The 25,172-nt window shown below is 56.4% G+C and overlaps 2 protein-coding genes across 2 annotated transcripts in view; one reads left to right on the top strand and one right to left on the bottom strand.

Moving 5' to 3' along the window:
• Positions 1 to 25,172, bottom strand: part of CORO7 (coronin 7) — a 90,095-nt gene that overhangs the window by 25,434 nt on the left and 39,489 nt on the right. The window lies entirely within an intron of this gene.
• On the top strand, positions 1,861 to 25,172 carry VASN (vasorin). The gene is made up of 2 exons (XM_035132196.2): positions 1,861 to 2,075; positions 22,651 to 25,172. The coding sequence occupies exon 2, from the start codon at positions 22,661 to 22,663 to the stop codon at positions 24,629 to 24,631; it is 1,971 nt and encodes a 656-aa protein (XP_034988087.1). The 5' UTR covers positions 1,861 to 2,075; positions 22,651 to 22,660; the 3' UTR covers positions 24,632 to 25,172.

The raw sequence follows: 25,172 nt of genomic DNA, 5'->3' as shown, positions 1-25,172 counted from the left end.
GCCCTCCAGGTCTGGAATAACCTCTGCGTTGAACGGGGACAGGACAGGCCCACCAGAGGCTGGGCACCTGCTTCTGGACAAATCCCCCCCCCCCGGCATGAAGGAAAACACCTCCCTCTTCTCTCATAGAATTGTTGAGTTGGACGGGGCCCTGAGGATCCTCCAGTCCAACCTCCTGCAAGGCAGGAATAGGCAGCTGTCTCATATGAGGGTCGAACCTGCAACCTTAACCAACTGAGCTATCCACATTTCACACCTGTGACATATTACAGGGCCCTTTATTTTATTGCAAGATGAAGGGACATTTTTGAAGGCTCTTCTTCCCCATCCGACATCTATGGGAGCCTATGGGATGGGAGCCCACCGCTTCCCTCTGGGCGCTGGATTCAAACTTCCTACAGGAACCACCAGATTCTGCCCCCAGAGAGTGGCTGGGGCTTTTCCCAAGCAGAGGGGGGGGAGCTGGAAATAAGGGGGCTCTAGGTGCCCTGGCTGTGTCTGGCTGGAATCTTCCAGTGCTGCCCCAGAGGGGAGCTAGGAGAGGGTGGCTAAGAAGACTCACCTCCTGGTGCCAACCGCTGGGCAGGTGTGCTCACAGGCTGGGAGAATTCTCTTTGGCACATGGAGGCCTTGCTAGGCTCCTCAGCCCTGAGAGTCTCATAAGGAGAGCCTGCTGGATCAGGCCGGTGGTCCATCTATCCCAGAACCTTAGAATCCTAGAATTGTAGAGTTGGAAGGGACACCTAGGGTCATCTAGTCCAACCCTCTGCGATACACAGCCGGGGCACCTGGATCCCCCTTAACTCCTCCCCCCCCAAGAGAAACCGGCTAGCAGGACCTGAGCACAAGAGCTCTCTCTCTCCTCCTGCAATATTCAGAAGCTTTGCTGCCTCCAACCTCGGAGGGTGGATCATAGCCGTTGTGGCCTTGTGGCAGCCAGCCCTCTTCTCCTGTCCTCGCTGAGCCCCTGGAGAGACCAACCCAGCAGGCAGCCAGGCCCCCCTGGGCAACTCCCTGGGAGAGTTGGGAGAGCGTGCCTTGGGCAGAATCCCAAAGGCGACCTGGAGGAGGATGAGCGTTCCATCCTCGACCAACAGGCGATAAGGCCTCTGCACCTGAATTGCCCAGGCCTTCCAGGGAAGGTCAGTGAGGAGCAGTTGGAAAGCTGACCCAGAGAGGCGGCACAAGGGCTCGGGGCCAAGGAGGCCCAGCCAAGTGGACCAGGCAGAAGCACAGCCAGAGGGGAGACACCCAGGGGGGGGGTCACAGAGCTGCCAGCTCCAAAAAGGGGTTCACTCCAGATGCAATCACCTGCAGGCAGGGCAGGGCGACTTGCTGCCCTCAGCTGACACCCCCCCAAAAGAAGTCTCTAGCCCCAACCCTTGTCGTAGTCTCTTGGGCAGTGGCCCAAGAAGCAGCAGCAGAACCCTGGATCAGGCCACAGGGCCACTGCCTTGTCCCGGGTCCTTCATCCTTGCCACCTGGAAGGGGGCTAGGAAGACCCCCCGCCCCTGCAACACCTCTCGGGGCTCAAAGGTAGCCTATGGCGGGGAGCCGCGTCGGCACGGGGCTGCCGGCCAGAGGCCACTGCGGGATTGGGGGAAGTGGTCCTCTCTCCGCCGTCTCCAGTCGGTGACTCGGGGCCCGTCGAGGAGACGTCGCATCTGCCCCCGGCCTCTCGCAGGAGCAAACCTGTACCGGGGTGGCGGCGGGAGAAGAGAGGAGCAGCCTGCCCGGGGGCTGGCAAAGAGGCAGCCCGCCCCGCCGCAGGCCCCTCCGCCGCCGGCTGCCCCTCGGAGCAGCTCCCCGGCTCCACCTCCGCGGCCCCGCAGCCAATCCGGCGCGGCCGCCCGTCGGAGGAGCCTCTTCGCCAGCCGGACCCGCCTCCTGCCGCCTCCCGCCCCGTCTCGCCTTCGCTCGGGCGCCGCGCAAAGGAGGCAGCAGCGCACGGCCAGGACGCGCAGGAGCAGCCGCAGCCGGCGATGGAGCGCGCGCCCCGGCAGTCGCCCCTCCGCCGCGCCGCGCTCTAGACCCCGACGCCCCGGTCCCGAGTCGCCGGCCGCCCGGCCCAGTCGGTAAGTCCGCCGCCGAGCCGGCCAGCCGCTCCCTCGACGGCTCGCTCGCTTTTCCGGCTCCGCGTTCGCGCTTGCAGCCGGAGTTTCTCCGGAGAAGTTGGCGGGGCGGGGAGCAGGGAGACCTCGTAGGGAGACCTCGACTCAGCCAGGAGTCGCCCGTCGGCGCTGCCTTCCTGTGCTTCCTTCCTGCACGTCCCGCGCAAGAAGGCGGCCGCCAATCGTGCATCAGCCTCGCCTACCTCGCAGGGTTGTTGTCCTCTAGCGCAGGGGTCGCCCTGACTCACTGGCCCGATGCCCAGCAGCTCGGGGCAGCTCGGAAGCCTGTTCCGAGGCGCCTCCCCACGAAGGGACAGAGCCTGCGCTGGGCATGGACAAAGTCCCGGGTCGAGTCCCCAAGTCGGGCTGGGTGAGCGTGCCTCGCCGGAGACGCGGGAGACGGACTCCCGAGCTCGGTGGGAGCCAACTCCTAGGGCTCGCTCAAGGAGGGGTCTTTGCCACCCCATACAATATTCGAGGGCCCTGGGCTCCCCCAAAGTTAATGGGCATTGCCATTCAAGTGCTGCGTGATCGATTATGCAGGCCCCGCCCCCCAATATTTTATTCAAGTTGGCACCCCGGCAGCAGCTCCCCTTGGTAAGTTGGCAACCCAGACAGGGCCCAGGCTCCCTCTCCTTGGGCCAATGAAAGGCGCTCCCAACACAAGGTGTTCCCCACCTCCCTTTGCCTGTGGCTACAGCGAAGCAGGAGTTCTGGCACTCCTGTATAGTGATCTGGGTTCAGCTCTGGGACAGAGCATGTGCAGAGTGCTTTTCCTCCCTTGCCACTGTACCAATTTATCTCACTGTCCTCTGAAAGCCACGTCAAAAGGGCACATCATTTCTATGGGCCTCTGTCAGGACAGCTCCCAGCTGGATGGGGGCCTAGCGGTCATCTATTCTGCTGCGCACCCCAGTCTCACTCCCCCCAGATGGGCTCACTATCCACTTGCCTTTTCCCTTCCCGCTTCCCAAGCAAAGCAGGTCTGGGAGAGAAACTCTGAGCCAAGATTCAGGAGGAGGGGTTTTTGGGGTGTCTTGGCTGATGCTAGAGGAGGAGGCTTGGGAGAGCCAGCAAGGGCTGGCAGCTCCTTCACTGCTGGCGTCAGGCACGGACTCCGGGGGCCCCTCTGCAGAGCTGGGATGAGAGATGTGGGTTGCCTCGTGGAACAAACATGTAGGAAGAGAGTCTGGCGGTCTTCCCTTCTCCTCCAGTTGGAACACCCTTTCCCGCTCAACGTTTGGGGGGCTGGCTGGGCATTTTTGCCCTGCCCCCCCTCTGCACGGTTTCCTTTCTCTTCTGCCCCCCTGCCTTTTCCAGCCCGGGTGTTTATTTTCTTCCGTACTTTATGAGTGGGATTCTGGGAGGTTCTGTAAACAGAGTGTCAGAGGCAGGAAGGAGCTGTGTGAATGAATGACAAGCCTGGAAGTCATCCAAGCCCACCCTCACCCCGACCCGACCTGGGGTGGCTTTGTCACTTCCGGCCTGCTGCAGCACTGCCACCCACGGGGGGCTGAGGGAGAGGGGGGCAGAGGCAGGGCCACTGTGCCAGGTGCCAGCTTCTCTCTCTATCTCTGTGGTGCCAATCAAGAGAGATTGCAGGGAAAGGCCTCTTCTTCCATCCCTCTGGCTCTCCTGGTGTTGGCGGGGGCCAGGCTGGGGCTGTAGCTTCGCGAGTGACCACTTGGGGTTCTGGTGCAGGGCATCAGGCAGAGATGTGGCAGGGGGCCTCCAGCTCATTATACATGGATGTGTCCCGTGGGTGCTTGTGGGAGGGCAGGGTGGAACGGACTTTTTTCTACCTTATGGAGACAGAGAATTCCTGATCCCTCCTTGAGGATGGCAGGGAAACGGTAGCGGAGCTGTCATTTTGTGGGGCGCTGGGGGGGGGAGGCAGGAGTGGCTCTAGAGGTAGAATTCCCAGGACTCAGAGCAAACTAAGATTCTCAGGATTCCTTGGGTAAATCTGCAGCATAAATATACAGATACCCGAAGTAGTGAATCTAAGAAAGAAATGTGTTTGTTTGTAAAAAGTTATATACTGCCTTAATAGAATTTTTTAAAAAAAACCTCTTTAGTGGTTTAGATAAAAAACGCAACAACGTTCAACAAATTATGTCTTGGAATTATTCTTCGGAAACAAAATCCCTCCTGCATTTCCCCTTTCCACTGCCCACCTCCCCCCCCCCGTCGCCCCCTAGATAAAGGCCACAGAATGCTCAATTGCTTCAAGGAGCAAGTTGCTTTTTCAAATGCTACAGGGCTCCACGGAGCCACCGGTTCTGAACATTTCCCCGAGGGATCCAGGGGGATCCAGGGCTTGAACTGGATTGTGCTCTCCGCTACGGGGGGGGGGGGGGGAACTGAGGCAGGGCTGGTGGCAGCGAATGGGCTGTGTGCTCAGCAGATGTGCAGCTGCTGCCCTGCCGCTTAGGGGGGCCCTGCATATGTTGCTGTTGTAGCTGCTCAGGTGGGGGTTGGGGGTCTGCAGGGTGGCAAAGAGGGCACCTGAGGCTTGGTAAGGTACCATCCAATAATTTAGCAAGCCCAGCCCAACTGCTAAAATAACCTGCTGTGGTTGCATTTGGGTGGTTTAAAAAAGGTAAAGATGATGGTTTGTGCCCCCACTATGTACAGACGTAAAGCTGGAGAGCAATAGAATTGTAGAGTAGAAGGGGGCACCCAAGGCCCATCTAGTCCAGCCCCCTGAAATGCAGGCATTTCAACTAAAGCATTCCTGACAGTTGGCCATCCAACCTATTTTTAAAAAGCTCCACTGACCACTTCCCAAGTCATTCTCCTTGCTCTTTAGGATTACAAAATAACAGCCCTGATGGATCACACTGGCAGTCCACTTAGACCAGCACCCTGTTTCCAACAGGGGACAGGCAGGTGCTTCTACCAGATTCACAGCCAGGCTTGAAGGCAACAGTCCTTGCTTCCTCTGTGGCCGAGCGGCTGGTCTTTAGAGGAATGCCGCCTGCAAGACGGGCAGATCCTCTCACTAATTCACAGGGATCTCAAGGATGCACAGCTGTTGCCTTGCCAAATAAATCTTATAATAACTATTGCTTTTAGGCCATGGTTTAGGGGCAGAGAGCTCTTGCTTTGCATCTGTAAGCGCTCCTGCCCTTAAATCCCCAGGCAGGGCTGGGATAGAGCCACCCCTGCTATTCCAGAAGGCCACCAAGCGAGAGGGACCACGACTTTGAATCAGCAGAAGGCAGCAGCTCCTGACTTAAGAGTTAAATACGCAGTTCTGAAGCAAAGAGTTTTCAGGTGATGTTGCAGTGGGGATCACCTCCAAAGAGGACTCCCCTCCCAGCTCAGGGGGGGCGCTTCTTCTAAGATGGGGCTGGTTGCTACCTGCAGTTTTTTTATAACAGTTTGTAAATATTTAAATACAGTGGTGCCTCGATTAACGAATGCCCTGCTTAACGAAATTTCCGCTTAACGAAAGGATTTTTTGAGCGGAGGTTGCCTCGCTAGACGAATTCGTTTTACGAAAAATTCGTCTAGCGAATCGCGGTTTCCCATAGGAATGCATTGAAATTCAATTAATGCGTTCCTATGGCAAAAGAAATTCAAAGAAAATTCAATGCATTCCTATGGGATTTGCTAGACGAATTTTTCGTTATAAGAAAAGATCTGTGGAACGAATTAAATTCGTCTAGCGAGGCACCACTGTAATAGTAACGCTCTAAAATTGGCTGCCTGCTTATTGATTATTTGATGAACAGTTGTTTTTAATCAAGGAAAACACCAAGAAAGTGGCCGACCAGGTGCCCCAGTGGGAAACCAGGGAGCAGGTCATGAGCACAAGGGCAAGCAACCCTCTTTCAGCAACATGGCTGCCTCTGTCTGTGGAGGGCAGAGCAGAGTCCCTATGGCAAGAATCCTCGATAGCCATCTCCTCCTCCATGAATTTGCCTGGTCCTCTTTTAAAGCTGCCCAAGTTGGTGGGCATCCCTGCCTCCTGCAGGAGGGAGTGCCACTGCATGAAGAAGGACTTCCTTTTGACCTGTCCCGAATCTTCCAGTGCTCGGCTTCATTGGAAGTCCATGAGCAGAATTCTACAAATTCCTGTCGCTCTGCCTCTGAACTAAAAAGACCCAGAATTTTCCACCTTTCTTCACCACAGCTCCTCACGGTGCCTCCTGAGCCCAAAGTCAAATGGGTCACCCTTCCACCTGGCAGCACCCACCTGGCTCACCTGAGGGGTGCCCCTTCCCTCCCTCCCTCCCTGATGCGCAGCTTCAGCCCAGCCTCTTCCTTAGAAGCATCCCAAACCAGAAAAGCAGCAGATGCCTCACAGCATTGGAATTCTCATTAGCTGGTCCTTGGGGAGCAGCATTCCTGGCGGTGTGTGCAAGGCAGGAGGGTGCGCAAGCCAGGAGGGTGCGCAAGGCAGGAGGGTGTGCAAGGCAGGAGGGTGCGCAAGAGGTGCACCAGCCCTCCTCCTCCTCCTCCCACGCAACTGGCTCTGGCCGTGCGCAGCGGCTGGAATCATTTTCTTCTTGGAAGGTTGAGCTTCCTGGCCTGCCTCCTCCGGAACACCTGAGGGGGAGCCCCAACCGCCCCCCCCCACGCCTGCCAGAGAGGAACAAGGAGGCTGAGCTGGAAAGATTGCAAAACCTGTTCCAAGCAGACAGGAGAGGGGAGAAGAGGAGGGGAAGCAAAGGGCCAAGGGCTTGGGCAGGGGGGGTTCTTTCTGAGCTGCAGTGTGGCTCTGCGTTGCTCGGGGATTGCCAGAGACAAGTGCCAACCTTGGCTGCCCAACTGATGCCCAGAAACGAACCCGGCAGAGGAGAAACAAAGGCAGAGTGGCTCACCAATGTGTGCATCCAGCCAACTCTGCGAGGGAACCGATGGGATCCTTGCGGATTTTAAAGCAGAGGCCGCATGGCCTTCTGTCGTGGGTGATCGAGATGATAGCCATGTTCAAATATATTAAAGGATGCCATATAGAGGAGGGAGAAAGGTTGTTTTCTGCTGCTCCAGAGAAGCGGACACGGAGCAATGGATTCAAACCACAAGAAAGACAATTTCACCTAAACATTAGGAAGAACTTCCTGACAGTAAGAGCTGTTCGGCAGTGGAATTTGCTACCAAGGAGTGTGGTGGAGTCGTCTCCTTTGGAGGTGTTTAAGCAGAGGCTTGACAGCAATCTTTCAGGAATGCTTTGATGGTGTTTCCTGCTTGGCAGGGGGTTGGACTGGATGGCCCTTGTGGTCCCTTCCAACTCTATGATTCTATGAGATTCTTGCATTGCAGGGGGTTGGACTAGATGATGCTCAGGATCCCTTCCAACTCTACAATTCTATGATCAGGTCAGAGAACGTGAGTACAGTCAGAAGTCCAACAAGGAGGTCTGTACCTTGGTGCAGGGATTGGAAACAGTTTGACTGGAGAAGCCAGCCGAGCACCGACTTGCTCCATGGCAAATGAGCCTTTGCCAGGCAAGAGACCCAGCGCAGAGAAGCAGGGAGGGAGCCCTGTGAGTGGGCAGCTGCCCAAGGAAGCCTCTGGCGCTGTTCTGAGAGGACACTGGGTGGATCCTCGGGCGAGAGCGCCAAGCCACCGCCACCTCCCTTTCTTCCTGGTCTGGCAGCTTCTCGCACCAAACTCCAGGAGAGACGGCTCAGAGGCCGGTCAGCCTGAGCCGGACAATGGCTGCCTTGTTTGTCGTGCTGGTGAGAGGAACTCACCAGGAAGGTGAGCTGGCAGGCACCCTAGGAGGCAGCCCCCCTGCCTGCGCTGTGGCAGACTGTGGGGAGCCCAGTGTGTGGTGGAGGCAGGGGGAAAGGAGCCCCAGCTTGCCAGGAAAGGGTTCACACATGGGACCTCCACTCTTCTTCATGCCCCCCCCAGCAAAAAGCCCAGGAGATTCCTTTGATATGGCCTCCCCTGCCCTGTGCCAAGAGGCTGCAACACCTGGCACGTGGCGGTGTGGAGAGCCAGTTGTGGGAAGTGGCATACGGATAAACGGGCAGTGCCAACATGATCAGGGACAACCTTGCCCAGTTCTCTTCCCTCCCAGGAAAGGCAGCTTTAGAGGAAAAGGCAGTAAGAGGCAAGGTGATTGTAGTTTATAAAATTATGCAGGGCGTGGAGAATGTGGACCGAGAAAAGTTTTTCTGCCTCTCTTAACACTCAAATGCATGGAGATTCAGTGAAAACGAGTGCTGGACAATTCAGGACGGATAAAAGAAAGTCATTTTTCAGATAGAAGATACTGTATATATATAGACTAGGGGGCAGCAAACTTTTTCAGCAGGGGGCCGGTCCACTGTTCCTCAGACCTTCTGGGGGGCTAGACTGTATTTAAAAAAAAAAAATGAACGAATTCCTATGCCCCACCAATAATCCAGAGGTGCATTTAAAATAAAAGCACACATTTTACTCATGTAAAAACACACTGATTCCCGGACTGTCTGCGGGCTGGATTTAGGAGGCGATTGGGCCGGATCTGGCCCCCGGCCTTAGTTTACCTACCCATGATATAGACTATGGAACTCCCTCCCACAGGAGGCAGTGACAGCCACCAAATTGGAGAGCTTTAAAAGAGGGTGTTGAGACAAATTCAAGGAGGGTAAGGCTATCGATGGCTCTGCTCTGCCTCCAAAGTTGGAGGCAGAAATGCTTCTGAATGCCGGTTGCTGGAAACCTCGGGAGATGAGAAGAGGGCTCTTGCGCTCAGATCTTGCTTGTGGGCTTCTTCCCATGGGGCAACTGGTGGGCCACTGGGAGAACAGGAGGCTGGAGTGGATGGGCCATGGGCTTCATCCAGCAGGCTCTGCTTATGCTCCTGTGCGGCAGAGCGGAGGGGCCCTCCTAGCCGGGCACAGGTGCCATCGGTGCCAAGGCCTCTTTAATAGCAGAGGTGGTGCTGCAGCCGTGCCAACCTAGCTGACTTGCTGACAACCCAGCCGCAGGAGTGCAGGTCGGCCAGTGCCACCCTGAGCTAATGACAGGTTACCTCTGTGTGCCTGGCTAAGGATAGCCTGGTGTCCTTGTGGCGGCTGCGGTCAAGGCCAGGAGGGAAGGGGAGAGGGGCAGGCGCACTGGTCCCCTTTGTGCCCCACAGAGGGCTAACAAAGCAGGCTGCAAAAGGGGGGCCCTGAGCCATTTTGGCTTCCCTTGTGGGCGCTGTGCTCTGTCCCGAGGGCGGCTGAAGCCCGGGGGGCAGCAGAGAAGAGCCCAGAGGCCGAAGAGAGCTCAGCGGCTGAGCCCCAGTGCAAAAGATGGGGCAGCTCTTGCGAAGGAGAGACAGCATGGCAGAGGCGGCTCACGGAACCTGTCCCTGCCGAGCCCCGAGGAGGAGGAGGAGGAGGGTGGAGATCCGCCCTGCAATTAATCCTGCGGCAGGCTTAATCCTGGCACTGCGGTGTCCCACTCCTGACCTGGGTTGAGGCTGCAATTAAAGGGGCAGCAGCAGCGGCAGCAGCAGACATTACTCAGCAGCCTGGATGTGGCAGCCGCAGTGGCAGACGCGTCAGCGAAACCCCAGCCCTGCCGTTTCCGAGCAGCATTCCAGTGGGCGAAGGCTGGTGCTGGGCACTCCGCCCAGTGCCCTCCCAGTGCCCTCCTCGCCTGCTGCTGCTGCTGCCCTGGTTATGTGGCATAGCTCTTCCCCCCCCCCCCCCCACCATCCAATTCCCCAACTGGGGACCAAGGCAATCTCAGAGGCTCTTTTCTGGCTCTCCCTGGGACCAGCGCAGACCAACTATGGCTGCCAGAAGCCCCAGGCTGAGCAGGGATGCCCAGCAGCCTTTTCAGCACTAAGCAACTTAAGATGGAGCAGAAAGAAGGGGCAGTTTGGGCTAAGTCATGTGATAGATGAAGGACATAGAGAGAAAGCCAACCCTACTCTTAGACAGCAGCAGCCACCCCCTTGGTGGGAGGGCAGACCCCTCCCCAAACTAGCCTGTGGCCTCATGTCTTTGTGTGTGTGAGGATGCACTAGCATAGGGTTCAAGTGCTGGTCCCGTGAGCGAGCGTCTGTCCGCAGAATGGGGCAGGGGTCCCACCCCTTCCCCAGGCCCAAATGTCTCAGGCCAGGCCTGCATGCAAACAGTGCCTGCTCCACTAAGTTCCCCTGAAAGGGGCAAGGCTTCCATGCCCCCCGCCCCCAGTTTTGCAGAGTGCGGTCGGTGCAAGCCTCTCACTCCAGGGCTCTGGGAACCCCAGAAGCAAGGACAGTTTCTACTGTGAAACAAATGAAATTTAAGTTTCAGGGCCCCTAATCCCAGTGGGACCTCAAAAGCCACTTTAGTCCATGTGCCCATGGGTCTAGTTAGTAGACCCAATTTGAGTGGCACGACTCAAATTGATATTTTTCCTGTAGTAGCTATTTCAACCATCCCAAAACAGATGCTGTAAAGGTTCGGAGGTGATCTGTTGTGGAACAACCCCCCACGGACAAAGATAACAGGGGTCACCCAGACTTCATTGCTGGTGGCAAGGCCTGGGAGTTCCAGCTTCAGGGGCCCCCAGATGTAGGTCCGCCACGGCCCAGAAACAGGCATGCAAACCCTGAAATTCTGCTGCCCTTCTTGCCTGCAGCCAGGGCCCCAGAACACACTGCGCACTCTGCCGAAAGGGAGAGTGAACTCTGAGAAAGGCAGCATTGAACACGGCACCAGCCCCTCCCCCCCCCGGCCCCGTCTCTCTCGCACGTGCAGAGGAGACCCCCACTTGGCAGCTCTCTGCAGAGCCCAGGTGTTTCCAATGCTGCCCGGGCTACTGACAGCCCAAGAATGCTGCCTGCTCTGGGGGGGGGGCATTGACGGTGTCAAGGAGGGGCCTAGCTTTAAGGAAAGAATGTTGGGGGGGCGCCTAGCATGTGCAAGAAGAGCCTCTGATGTGTTGCCAACCGCAGAGCCAGCCCCCCCCCCCCCGCCTGGGGTGGTGGGGTTTTTTTTAGCAGGCGCAGGAGGGAAGCGTTAGGAGACGCCTCTGGTTCAAGTCCGTACATCTTGGGAGCAGATGCATCTTCCGCAGCCACTACAGAGGAGCTGCGCATTCCAGCGTGGCCCAAGTCCCCCCCCCCTCCCCAGTTAGGATTGGGGGCGGCGGGAGGCTGTGTGCTTTGCCCCGGAGGCCACAAACCTCACAGGGTTCATAAGGCAACTTTCTCGCTACCAAGGGAGGAATGGCCTTGGGACTCCCCCCTTCTCAACACGACCAAAGGCAGAAGCCATCGCAGCTGCCCTGTGGATGTTAATACTCCCATGGGGTGGGGGGGGTAGAGAAAGAGGAAGCCTTGGCCAGGATCTGGGGAGCGGAAGCTGCCTTATTCCACCAGCCTGTGACCAGGAGGGGTCTCGCCAGGGCAGAAAAGGGCCCTTCCACACAAGCCCCTTTCCTCAACAACTCCCTCTCCAAGAAAAATCTCCCCTTGCAGAGCTGCTCCTGTTGCAAAAGCCAGCAGCCTCTCATTCAATTCACGCCAATCAACCACTTCCTTGTTTTTCCAATGGCTGTTCCTAATTGATCCAAGCGGGCTTTGCAAGCGCTTGGGAAACTTTTCAGTCCTTCGCTGCAAACGCAAAAACCGAGAACAAACGCGCGCACACAAAAACCTGCACAGACAGAAGACCTGCGGGAGAGTAGAGCCCAGCAAGGGTCCTCTGTGGGGTGGGGGCAGTGGGGGGGGCAGAGAGCAAGGCTGTCCCTGGGCCAGCTGGAAGGAACGGCTGAGAGCTTTTTGGACCCGTCTCCAGGATCCAGTCGACTGAGCGCTGAGCTCATCGGGCAAGAATGAGCCTCAAAGCCACAGCGGTGTGCAATTGTGTGTGTGTGTGTGTGTGTGTGTGTGTGTGTGTGTGTGTGTGTGTTCACCTCTGCTAATCTGGCTCCAGCCTGGGCAGAGCACTGACCCAGGCCTGGCAGAGGGGCCCACCCCACCCCGCTCTGCTGCCAATTAAGAGGACTTTCCTGTCTCAGATCCCGGATAACAAGCTCTCCTAATTAGCAATGAGCGCATTTTGAGGCTCTGATTAAGCCTCTGAGTTGCAGCACCAGCAGCTTCGCCTTGGCGCATGCCCAGCGGCTGCGGGGGGGGGGGTTCCAAGGGGGAGAAGGGCTGCCCCCCCCCACCAGTGAGGAGAATGGAGAGAAAGTTGAGCCAGCAGCTCTGGGGTGATTGGGGGGAAAGACAGCATCTTAGTTTACACTAGATTCAAGGTGGATTGGAAGCACATCTAGTATTTGGGGGGGGGGGGCAAGAAGCTAGACAAGGGCCAAATCGTTTTACTTTGGAAAAAAAGCCAACTTTATTTGGGGGGTGGGGCAGAGGAGTATAGCATTGTGCACAGCATGGAGAAAGTGGAAAAGAGAGGCGGCTTTTCCACTCCGTGAAAGTGAAGGCCAGGAGGAGATTCAAAAGGAAGGACTTCTTGACACAGAATCGTAGAACTGGAGAGCTGGAAGGGACTCCTGGGGGTCATCCAGTCCAGCCCCCTGCAATGCAGGAATCTCAATGAAAGCATCACAATACAGCCGTGGCATTTCTAGTGAAGGTGGCAGGTGTGTTTGTGTGCCAACATCGGGAAGCCCAGCTAGAGAAAGAAGGCTTTGCAGTGCAACCCACATCCTTGTGGAACTCACTGCCACAAGATGTGTGGATGGGGACTGGCTTGTGGGGCTTTAACTGGGGATGAGACCAATTCCTGGAGGGTAAGCCTGTCTCGTCTCTGGCTACTAGTCACTTTGAAGACAGATTGGGAGATGTGGACAGATAAACAGACATAACCTCTGGCACCAGAGTCCGTCTTCCTCTGAGTACCAAATTCTCGGAAGGGGAAGCAAGGGGAGGCTGTTGAGCCCCAGTCTTGGTGCTTTGGGCATCCCAAGGACATCTGCCCAGACACTGCTGCAAGCTTTGATCCCACCCCGCAGGGCTGGTTTTCTGTTGCCTTCCTCTGGGGCTCAGCAGAGGGCGGGAACTCAGGAACAGCACTGTGGGCGGCTTGCAGAACCCTTTTTGTTCTCAAATGTTGGTGCTGACCTTTAAAGCCCTAAATGGCCTCGGTCCAGCATACCTGAAGGAGCGTCTCCACCTCCATCATTCTGCCCGGACACTGAGGTCCAGCACTGAGGGCCTTCTGCCGGTTCCCTCGTTGCGAGAAGCCAAGTTGCAGGGAACTAGACAGAGGGCCTTCTTGGTGGTGGCGCCTGCCCTGTGGAACGCCCTCCCACCAGATATCAAAGGGAAAAACAACTACCAGACTTTTAGAAGACATCTGAAGGCAGCCCTGTTCAAGGAGGCTTTTAATGTTTAATAGATTACTGTGTTTTATTTTTCTGTTGGAAGCTGCCCAGAGTGGCTGGGGAAACCCAGCCAGATGGGCGGGGTATAAATAATAAATAATAATAATAATAATAATAATAATAATTATTATTATTATCAAATTCCCCCCTCAGACCTTCTCTCTGCTGGACACACGTTGACCCTATTGCTTGCTCCCTATTGCACTGGATCCCAGTGGAGTACAGGATCAGGTTTAAGGTGCTGGTTTTAACCTTTAAAGCCCTATATATGGCCTAGGGCCTTGTACCTATGGGACCGCCTCTCCTGGTATGTCCCACGGAGGACCTTACGGCCCTTGCCTGGTAGAACGCTCTGCCACGAGAGATCAGGGCCCTGCGGGGTTTGACATCTTTCCGCAGGGCCTGTAAGACAGAGTTGTTCTGCCAGGCCTTTGGCCAAGGCACAGTCTGACTCCCCTTCCTTTTTTGTATAATAACTGGTATGAATGAGGCCTCCCAGGATTCTCACCGGTCCATATAAGATCAGCGTACACAGTTGGGCCTGATGAGCATTTACTGTTCCCAACCCAAATCCTGCGGAAAGCCATCTAATTCAGATTTTAATTTGATCCTGACTTGTTTTTGTTGTTGTTTAGTCGTTTAGTCATGTCCGACTCTTCGTGACCCCATGGACCAGAGCACGCCAGGCACTCCTGTCTTGCACTGCCTCCCGCAGTTTGGTCAAACTCATGTTCGTAGCTTCGAGAACACTGTCCAACCATCTCGTCCTCTGTCGTCCCCTTCTCCTAGTGCCCTCCATCTTTCCCAACATCAGGGTCTTTTCCAGGGAGTCTTCTCTTCTCATGAGGTGGCCAAAGTATTGTAGCCTCGGCTTCAGGACCTGTCCTTCCAGTGAGCACTCAGGGCTGATTTCCTTAAGAATGGATAGGTTTGATCTTCTTGCAGTCCATGGGACTCTCAAGAGTCTCCTCCAGCACCATAATTCAAAAGCATCAATTCTTCGGCGATCAGCCTTCTTTATGGTCCAGCTCTCACTTCCATACATCACTACTGGGAAAACCATAGCTTTAACTATACGGAGACTTGTTTTTAAGAGGTGATTTAATTATTGTTTGATTTTATATCAGTGTTTATATTTGATGTTAGCCGACCTCAGCCCGGTCTCAGCCGGGGAGGGTGGGATACAAATAAAAGATTATTATTACTATTATTACTATTATTATTATTTTGGGCAAGCCCAAGGCAGCCCTCCTGGGAGGAAGAGGTTGGCAGGAGTTGCCCCCGTGGTAGATCTGGGTCACCATGACAGGGCAGCAGACTTCCCATTATTCCATTTATTCTTGCGTTTTGACTGGGGCTGGGAAGACAGCAGCGAGCAGGAAGAAGGGAGGTTCTGCCACAGGAGCCATAATGCCTCCTTCCTTGGAGGTTGGATGGCCACCTGTCATGGTTGCTTTAGCTGAGATTCCTTCCTTGCAGGGGGCTGGACTGGATGACCCTTGGGGGTCCCTTCCAACTCCAAGATTCTATGATTCTAAGCCGACTGGTTTATTGCTCAGTAAGAAAGTTGCCACGGGACAGGTTCAAGGGGGTTTGGGGTTCCTTTTGGATGAGGTCCAACAGGATGTACAGGGCTGGGGTTGGTCAGGGAATTTTTTTGGCCTTTCTTGCTTATCCGTAGGTAAGTGAGGAATTCCCGACAGTGGCAAGGAGGCTGCCTGGCAGCTCCCAGGAAGGTGGGGGGGGGCTTTGCTGGCTCCCCACCCCCACCCTCACCCCTAATCCTGACCCGAACAGGATGCCAGGCAGAAACCGGAGAGCCCTGACCCTGCAATCAGGCCAGGGTCAAACCCACTTATCTCCTTGCCAGCAAAACACAGCAGCCCCTTCAGGAGGCCTGGGCTGGCCTGTCAGCGCCCCCCCCCCCCAGCACAGCTGGCTCCCATTACCCACAATGCTCCAGGCAGGCCAACCTTCGCCCCAGCAGAGGGGCCCACGGTCTGCCTTCACCTGACAGGTTAAGAGCTTGCAGAAGGAGGAACAAGAGGGCAGGTCAAGGGGGCGGGGGAGATGAGGGGGAGGCAGCGGCAGAAGAGAGGGGGGCTGTGGGGCACCCAAAGCAGGCAGGGGGGTGGAGAGCTCATGTGGGGAGGGGGTGCAGGAGAGGACCCTTCAACAGCTGCCTGCTCCACCCTTTGTACTAAAGGGGAGAGGGAACCCCCCGCCACCACCACCGCCATGCACACACACACCCCGGCTGTGGCTGAAAAATTTGGCAACAAGGACCAAGAACTCGTCAGTTGGACGAACCCATTAAAAAGACATTTCAATTAACAAAAAGCCAATGGACTAGGCAGCGGACTTTACATTCTGGACTCTCTGGGGAAGCGGTGGATTTTAAGCAGAGGTTGGGTAGTTCTCTGGTCAAGGATGTCTTGGGATTCCTGCATTGCAGGGGGTGGGACTGGATGGCCCTTGGGGCTCCCTTCCAACTCTACAATTCTTTGAAGCTTTCGAATATTGACTCGCTGCCTTTAGAAGAGGTGAGGACGCCTGTACTGAGAGGACACCCTGAGGCAGGGACACACACGCGGGCATCGTTTCAATATGTAGAAATATTCCCCCCTGAACGCAAATATACTTGATTAATCTACCAACAGAAACTCGTACTCTCAGTCAGTTTGGCCTTTTCTTGAGCCGGGTCACACAGCCAAAGTGTCTGCAGAGTCAAGGAGGGCAGGAAGGTAGGCTGGCCGGCCAGGCACAGCTCCCAGCTTTAAAGGGCAGGTAGGAGACGTGGGCAGGATCAAGCCCAAGCCCCAGCTAGTCTCAAGAGCAGCCAGGCAGGTGCCTCACTCAGAGAAGTTCCAACGCAGGGAACAAACGCCAAGGTGCTTCGTTGTTAAATATTTGATTTTTTTCCCCCAACCTCAAAACAAATAACCGTATGCAATACAGGCTTATTACGTAAAGCATTTCAACCCAGGGAACCCTGCCCAAAGCCTTTAACGCAGGACGGGCACACCTGTCCCCACAAAAAACAAAGCCGCTTCTCATCGAGATCTTTTCCCCAAGCCCTTTGTTTCCCTCAGCTGACTTCTAAGCTTCTTGAAAGGAGCGATTTGGCAGACCAGATCCTGTACCACCTAGCTAAAGGAAGCCCAGTCCAAGATTCCCACCGCCGGCTCCCTCGCTGCCTAGCAGCAACTGAAAGGAAGTTGGCACGGAAGCTCTGCCCCTGCTGTTTGCCCCCCAACCCAGTGCCCCGTATTCTGAGATCCAGCCTGCTTCTCAGCATCCATATGCATGGAGCCACATGGCTGCCGAGGGACCCACACGCTGCAAATGCCTCTAACCCAGCGCTCAGTCCCCCAGACGTTGGGGACTACAACTCCCACCCCGCCCACCCCCAGCTAGAGGTGATGAGAGCTTCAGTCCAAACTTCAGAGGGCGGGCCATGTTGGCTTCCCCGATCGAAGCCTTCCCTCTGAGCCTGTGGCCATTAGGCGAGGGAGGGAGGTGGCTGGTGAATGTCAAGAAAGGGCAGCAAACGGTTATTTAATTTAGTAGCCAGGTATTTTTTGCCTGCAGGGAGACACACTTCTGGGACTTTGTGTCTCGAGTGCCAAAATAACTTGGCCAGCCTTGGAAGGTAGAGAGCTGCCTTACACTGGGAGGGGCAGGATGCTGGGTTTGGAAAGCAACGGTGGTGGACGGAGTTGGGGAAGAGGAGACAGAGAGAGGGGATGGGAGAACCATCTTCAAGGATCTTAGTACATGGCACAGAAGAGGGAGCAAGCTTGAAACCAATGGATTCAGGTTCCAAGAAAGAAGATTCTGACTAAACATCAGGAAAAGGTTTCTGACAGTCTTCTTTCTTCTTCTTTGGCGATCCCTCGTGGCCGAGTAAGATTGTCTTCCATAAACATGGTTTTAACAATGAGTCCGTAAGTGACTGTGGAGGCCAATTCTGGATCCACACGTCCTTCCACAGTGGGGACATTGGTTACCGGGTGGGAGTTGATCACGGTGAGGGTTTACCAAGCGTTCCTTCCTCTTAGCAAGTTTCTCCCTTGCGTCCTGAGTTCGAGTGTCTTCAAAGCCCACAACACCTTTGGGAAAGGCTGTTCTCCAATTGGAGCGCTCGCAGGCCAGTGTTTCCCAATTATTGGCGTTTATACTTCGTTTTTTAAGATTTGCCTTGAGACAGTCTTTTACCTCTTTTGTTGACCACCAGCATTACGCTTTCCATTTTTAAGTTTGGAATAGAGCAGTTGCTTTGGAAGACGACAATCAGGCATCCGCACAACATTTCCAGTCCAACGAAGTTGATGTTGACAGTAAAAGCTGTTTGACAGCGGAACAGACTCCCTCAAGAGGTTGTGGACTCTCCTTCCTGGGAGGTTTCTAAGCAGAGCTTGGATGGCCACCTGTCAGGGATGCTTCAGCTGAGATTCCTGCATTGCAGGGGGTTGGGCTAATGGCCCTCGTGAGTCCCTTCCAGCACTATGATTCTATGAACCACACACTCTCCACAACAGCCTGGCAGGGGGCTGGACTGGATGACCCTTGGGGTCCCTTCCCACTCCACAATTCTACAATCTAGCTCAAAATGGTCGACGCTGACTGGCAGTAGCAAGGAGTGCCCTTTGCCTCTGAGCCACCACCCCTGAATGAGCACATGGAAAGCGTGTGCTGTTTCCCTTTCTCTCAGGGGGTGCCCCCAAGTTCTATCATTGCAAGAGGGTGCAAAAATGCCCCTCCCCGTCGATTCCCTTCAGGAGATTTCTTCACTTCACCATCAACCAACGGTCATCCTGCCAAGGAGGGGGCCCATCCTATCCCAGGCCTGCCCCCTCCCCTCCTTCCTCCAGCTGCACATTCCAGCCTTTGTTACCTGTCTGTGTGGTGCCAGCTTTGGGGGGGACCATTCCAGAGCCCCCCCCCTCTTTGCCAAAGTTCATTAGCTCACTTATTAAAAGCACTGACAGACATGTGAGAAAGAAGCAGCGCCCCCCCCCCCCCCCGTGACCCATCGTGCTTTGGGGAGGGGGCATTCCTGAGCTGCCCAGGACCCACTCCAGCCTCACTCCCACTTCAGGGAGCAAGAAGGGGAGTTCTCCTCTCCCTCTGCGCTCCCCCCCCCAAACTTAAAAAAAAAAAGCAGCAGGATTGAACCCATGCCTGGCTTAATGGCTGTGCTAAGAACACAGAGAGGAGCAGAGCCTGAGTCTTAAAGATCTTGAGGGGACAGGCCCTGCCCTACATCATGGGGTCTGGGGGATCCCACTGCTCCCTCCTCCTGGGATGGGCAAGGGTGGCAGCCCCAGGGGGGGGGTCCCAGGCCAGGAAAGAGCAACTGCTGGTCTCCTGAGCGAGCGGAGGACAGAAGAGAACCACAACTCTCCCGCTTGGGCAAAGCAGCGTTTCCTGCCCTGGGTGCCCGCCTGTCCTTTTTCCAGCGGGAGAATTCACTTGGGAAATATTGCATCCAAACACAAAGCTCGTGCCAGGTTTTTTTTGGGGGGGGGAGGCTAGATGCCTTCCCAGTTCAAACCCAAACCGTGCACGGCTTGCAAGTTTTGGGAATCGCCTCTTCCAGACACTAAGGCACTTCCATGTGGGGGGAGGGGAGTCCACTTGCAGGAATGAGCCCCACCCATGAGGCAGCCCTGTGCGATTCCTGCATTGCAGGGGGTTGGACTAGATGATCCTCAGGGTCCCTCCCAACTCTCCAGTTCTCTTTGTCTCTGTCACAAATTGAGAATCTCCAGTCCATTAGGGCTCTTGATTCCGTCGCTTCCAGGGCACTCTGCAAGCAGGCTGGGTATTCAGCACCTTTAAACCCGGCACTCAGCGCCAGCCCTGCTGGGATTGGCCCTGCAGCAGAACTGCATGGGAGGGGAGCTACGGTCGGTGTGTGTGTGTGTGTGTGTGTGTGTGTGTGTGTGTGTGTGTGTGTGCAGGACCTCTGCAGCCTGGCTGCTGGCTCTGACCTTACCAGGCCCCATGTGATTGGCAGGTGCCCACCGTGATCCACCTGTCCAGATCTAGGTATGTCCAGCATACCAGATCCAGCTCCTCACTCCTGGTCTACTTGCCGGAGACGGAATCGCATGGTGGGCAGGGGCAGAGAGAGGCACCCGCTGCAACTCTTTGGGAGTTCGTGGGATTCAGGAGCCTGGGGAACTCTTAACCCAAGACAAGGGCTGCTCTTGAATCATAGAATCATAGAGTTGGAAGACACCACAAGGGCCATCCAGTCCAACCCCCTGCCAAGCAGAAAACACCATCAAAGCATTCTTGACATATGGCTGTCAAGCCTCCGCTTAAAGACCTCCAAAGAAGGAGACTCCACCACACTCCTTGGTAGCAAATTCCACTGTCGAACAGCACTTACTGTCAGGAAGTTCTTCCTAATGTTTAGGTGGAATCTTCTTTCTTGAAGTTTGAATCCATTGCTCTGTGTCCGCTTCTCTGGAGCAGCAGAAAACAATCTTTCTCCCTCCTCCATATGACATCCTTTCATATATTTGAACATGGCTATCATATCACCCCTTCACCTTCTCTTCTCCAGGCTAAACATACCCAGCTCCCTAAGCCATTCCTCATAAGGCATCGTTTCCAGGCCTTTGACCATTTTGGTTGCCCTCTTCTTCCCTCTTGAGATACGAGAAGAAGCCAAACAGGAGTTTCATCACCCCTCTGGAGAGGGCAGGGTCCCTCCTCCTGGGCTTTTGACAGTTTTGGGGGGAGGCAGATCCTCATGGAGAGAGGGGAGGGTGTGTTTTCCCTCCAGATCTTCCCCACATGCCCCTTTCTCTGCCCCCACCCACGGGTGTCCGTCAGCAGCACCCAAAGGCCAGGGGTTTCCAAAAGCTTGCTCTCTTGCACAAGCCTGTTCCTCGGCTCTTTTCCGGTGACCTTTGGAGGCATGAATTGATGACAGGCTAGGCTGAGCCCCCTCCCTCGGAGACATTGCTAATATATACAAGGAGGAGAGACTGGTTACGCAGAATGAAATCATCAGCTGGAGTGAGAGAGGTGGAATGAGACTGGAGTGTCTTGACACACGGCTGCCCCCCTCACAAGGCGCAGAAAAACTCACTGTGACTTCCCGGGGACTTGGCAGCAAGGAAGCAAGATGGGGGTTTTCCGGCTAGTCACAAGACGCCTCTGTGCGACGGGGGTGACGTGGTTACAATGAAACAAGCCCCAGGGGGGAGCGCATGGAGCTGCTCTTCTCTCTCTCTCTGCCCCATCCCCGGGGGAGCCATCTCTGCCCATCACAGGGAGCAATAAATGTAAGTCATAGAATTGTAGTGTTGGAAGGGACCCCCAACGGAACGTGGCCATCCAACCTCTGCTTGAAAACCTCCAGCAAAGGAGAGGTTAAGTGCATTCCACTGCGCATACCAACAGAAAGCCCTTCCCAATGTTGAGTCATAACAACAACAACAACAACAACAACAACAACAACAACAACAACAATTTTTTATTTATACCCTGCTCATCTCGCTGGGTTTCCTCAGCTGCTCTGGGCAGCTCTCAACAAAATATTAAAAATACAATAAAGCATCAAACTTTAAAAACTTCCCTAAACAGGGCTGCCTTCAGATGTCTTCTAAAAGTCAGACAGTTGTTTATTTCCTTGACATCTGATGGAAGGGCATTCCGCAGGGCAGGCGCCACCACCGAGAAGGCCCTCTGCCTGGTTCCCTGTAACTTCGCTTCTCGCAGTGAGGGAACCACCAGAAGGCCCTCGGCGCTGGACCTCAGCGTCCAGGCTGGACGATGGGGGTGGAGACGCTCCTTGCCATTTAGATCCATGGGGCTGGGTCCTCCCCTCTGGAGCAGCAAAAAACAAGCTTGCTCCGTCTTGCAGGGGGCAGCCCTCCCGACGTCTCTCCCATCCCCTCTTCCCTTTTGCAGTCTTGGATGCAGTTTGGGTAGTAAGAACTCCCTGTATGCGGAGCCCTGAAGATGCCTCTGCTGGGCTGAGCCCCCGGGGGCTTCCTCCTGAATGCTCCTGCCCAGAGCCAAACGCAGCTGGGGGGCTGGCAGGGCAAGGGCTCCCCCACCCCGGGCTGTGGGAACTCCAGTTTGCTGCAGCTGGTGGGGAGCAGCCAGCCCTGGGTGGCAGCAGGAGACGCAGCGCAGAAGGAGGCAGGGTGGGGCTCCCTTGACTGGGGCCAGATGGCTCTACCTCACTTGCCTGACTCAAGCGATAGACATTTGGGGGCAGGGGCAGCCAAGGTTCGGCGCAGGGGCGGCAATCTGGGGCAGGCACCCCGCCTTCAGCAGCTTCAGAGAGAGCTGCACTGCGACGAATTTTCCTCCCTCGTAAGTTTCGTAAGTTGACTCCCTCCAGAGCTGTAACAATGGCCTGTCATTTCCAACATGGCGTTAAACTATAGTTTGCAAATCCACCTCATGCCAGAGTTTCTGATTCTGGTTTTGCCCAATTATTGGAAAATATAAGCTTTGTCGTTTCTGACATGCCCAAACCACAGACTTCATTCTAACCATAATTAAGCTTTCGATTAGGTTTGTCCCAGTAATGGCTTTTGACTTCCAAAAAAAACCCTCTCTAAACAATCTCCACTACTGGGAAGGAGAATCAATAAAACTTCTCTTAAGAATTGTTTAACTAGTGGTGTCAGCACCGACTCGTGTTAATCTCAGGGTTGTGGGTTCGGGCCCCACGTTGGGCCAAAGATTCCTGCATTGCAGGGGGGCTGGACTAGAGGACCCTCGTGGTCCCTTCCGACTCTACAATCCTGTGATCCTCTGATTCCCGTGTGACCCTTGGGTGTCCAAAAAGCAGGAAGTTAGGGAGCACAGCCTCACCTGAGGACCAAGCCAGGTTGGGGGGGGGACTGGCCAAGGAGAGGCGGGACCCCCTTGTCCAGGTGTAGTTTTTATGATGAAACCCCCACCCCCACATTGCATGAGACTGAGCCAATAGACAAATAACCTCCCAGTTCCTAAGGAACAGTAAAGGCAGGGGGGCAAGAATTGTACACTATTGCTTGGAATTGGGGGTGGGGGGATCTCACAAGAAGCATCACCCGCCCCTGCCTTGCAGGAGCTACCAATCCCCATCGGCGCTAAACCCTCGCCATGCCTCCTTCCCCGGGCATAAACCCAGTCGGGCTCTGCCAGCAGAAACCAGATTTCCGGAAGGGAAGAAACTTGGGGGGTGTCTTGCAGCAGAATGGTCAGGAGTTCCACTGTCTAACCCGGCTCTCTCTTTCCCCCGCAGGAGCCGCGCCATGAGGCAGCTGGCGCTCTGGGCGCTGCTGGTCCTCCCTGCCGGGATCCTGTCCCGGGGCTGCCCTTCCGAATGCCAGTGTGGCCAGCCCCAGACGGTCTTCTGCATTTCCCGGAGGATCACCGCCGTCCCGCAGGGCCTCCCTCCGGACACGGCCAACCTGTACATCTTTGATAACGACATCCGGTCCCTGGGCGAAGACAGCTTCGCGGGGCTGCCGGCCCTCCAGCTGCTGGACCTGTCCCAGAACCTCATCAGCAGCCTCCCCAAGAACGTCTTCCGCCCGCTGGCCGGTCTCCGCAACCTGGACCTGTCCTCCAACCAGCTGCGGGAGGTCACCAACGAGAGCTTCCACGGCCTGCGCCTTCTCGAGCGGCTCTACCTGGAGCGCAACCACCTTCAGCACATCCACCCGGCTGCCTTTGACTCGCTGGAGAACCTCCTGGAGCTGAAGTTGCAGCACAACCAGCTGCGGACGCTGCCGCCCCTCCAGCTGCCCGCCCTGCTCCTCCTGGACGTCAGCCGGAACAAGGTGACTGCCCTCGAGCCGGGCGTCTTCCGGGTCCCCAACCTCGAGTCGCTGAAGATCGCCGGGCTGGGCCTGGGCGAGGTGGAGGAGGAGCTGCTGCGGAGAGTAGCCGCCCTGCACGAGCTGGACGTCTCCGACAACCTGCTGCCCGCGGTGCCCCCGGGGCTGCAGCTCCTGAGGGGCCTCACCAAGCTCAGCCTCGCCGGCAACACGCAGATCTCGCACCTGCGCCCCGAGGACTTCCGCGAACTGCGCAACCTGCAGGAGTTGGACATCAGCAACCTGAACCTCAGCAGCCTCCCGGGGGGCTTCCTCGCCTCCTTCCCCCGGCTGCGGGACGTGGCAGCCGCTGCCAACCCCTTCAACTGCGTCTGCCCGATGAGCTGGTTCGTCAGCTGGGCCTCCAGCAGCAAAGCTCTGCTGCGGAGGTCCGAGGAGACTCGCTGCCACTTCCCGCCCAGGAACGCTGGCCGGCTGCTCCAGAGCCTGGAATACGCAGACTTCGGCTGCCCAGCCACCACCACCACCAGCAGCAGTGTGGGCACGCAGAAGACCACCAGCCCAGATGTGGCCAAACCTGCGCCCAGCCGCCCGGGTGCGCCCAGCACGGCCAGCCCCACGGAGCTGACGTCGGCCACCTCTGCCACCACGCCAGAAGGCCTGCCCAGCGCGGAGCCTCGCCTCTGCCCGCCAGGCACCTGCCTCAACAGGGGAGTGTGCCAGCTGGATGCCCGGAACCACGTGGAGTGCGCCTGCCCTGTGGGCTTCACTGGCCCGTACTGCGAGACTAGGGTCCGGGCGACAGCCGTGCCCACTGCCGCCCGGGTACCCGCCCCTCCCGAGCGGCTGGCCATCAAGCACGTGGGGGGCACCTCATTGAAGGTGGACCTGCAGAACGAGGCCTGGTCGTCTTTGGAGCTGAAAGGGATTCGCCTGACATACTGGAGTCTCTCCGGGCCGGACAAGCGCCCTGTCACCCTCCGCCTGCCAGCCTCTCTGCCCGAGTACACTGTGCGAGGCCTGGCACCCAACTCCTCCTACCACATCTGCGTGGGGCCGCTGGGGGGCACGGCGCACGAGGACGACCTGTGCGTGGAGACCCGCACCTTGCACCTGACTCACCAGCAGCACGCGCCCGTCACCCAGGGCAAGGGCACCAGCCTGGCGCTTGTGGTGGTGCCCGCCGTGGCTTCCGCGGTGCTGCTTGCCGCCGCCGTGGCAGCCGCTTCCTACTACGTGCGCCGGAGGAGGAGGAGGAGACAGGCGCAAGCCGCCTCTGGAGCTGCCAGCCCGCTGGAGCTGGAGGGGGTGAAGGAGAACGGGGACCTGGGGGGCCACGGCCAGAAAGCAGCCCCCAATGGGCTGGAGTACGAGGTGCCGCTCATGCAGCCGCAGACGGCCGGCCGCCCTGCACCCAGGACCCTGCGGCCATCCTACTTCTAGAACCCAAGAAGGGGGCCGAGCGAAGCTGGCAGCCTGGGGCGAAAAAGCAGGGCCCAGCCCGCCTGGGGGGTTGCCTCGTAGCAACACGGAAGTCCCCTAAGGCGTTCAGAGCACAGCATCCCCAGGGGTGGACCTGAGGCCGTCGGACTAGGCGGCCGCTTAGCCGTGGCCGCCCCAGGGATGCCCGGAGCGTGGCCAGGAGCCACGGAGCAAAGCAAGAGGGCTCCATGTTCTGGCAACGAAGGATCCTTTTGCCAAGCTGGGGGCAAGCAGATGAAGGAAGGACCAGCAGCCCCTTCTGATGGGGGGGGGGCTTGAAGTCGGGGTGGGGGAGGGAGGGGGACACACGAGACGGAGCTCTCTGGGGGAGCTTATCGGGGAAACAAAGCTTTATGGACTCTTAGAGAATATTTATAAGACAGAATTATGTCCCATTTCTTCTGGGAACTTCTCTTTTCTAACACGGACGGAGCCAAGGTCCTTTTTTTGTAGCACCGGGCTGTGTAAGCGTTTTTGTACAAAAAATAAAAAATTTAAAAGG

This window comes from Zootoca vivipara, chromosome 14 (assembly GCF_963506605.1).
Source record: "Zootoca vivipara chromosome 14, rZooViv1.1, whole genome shotgun sequence".
NCBI classification, from domain to species: Eukaryota; Metazoa; Chordata; class Lepidosauria; order Squamata; family Lacertidae; genus Zootoca; species Zootoca vivipara.
This window is presented reverse-complemented; position numbering and strand designations above follow the sequence as displayed.

Coding starts and splice junctions, on each gene's coding strand:
- VASN (XM_035132196.2), top strand. CDS start 22,661: ATGAGGCAGCTGGCGCTCTGGGCGCTGCTGGTCCTCCCTGCCGGGATC.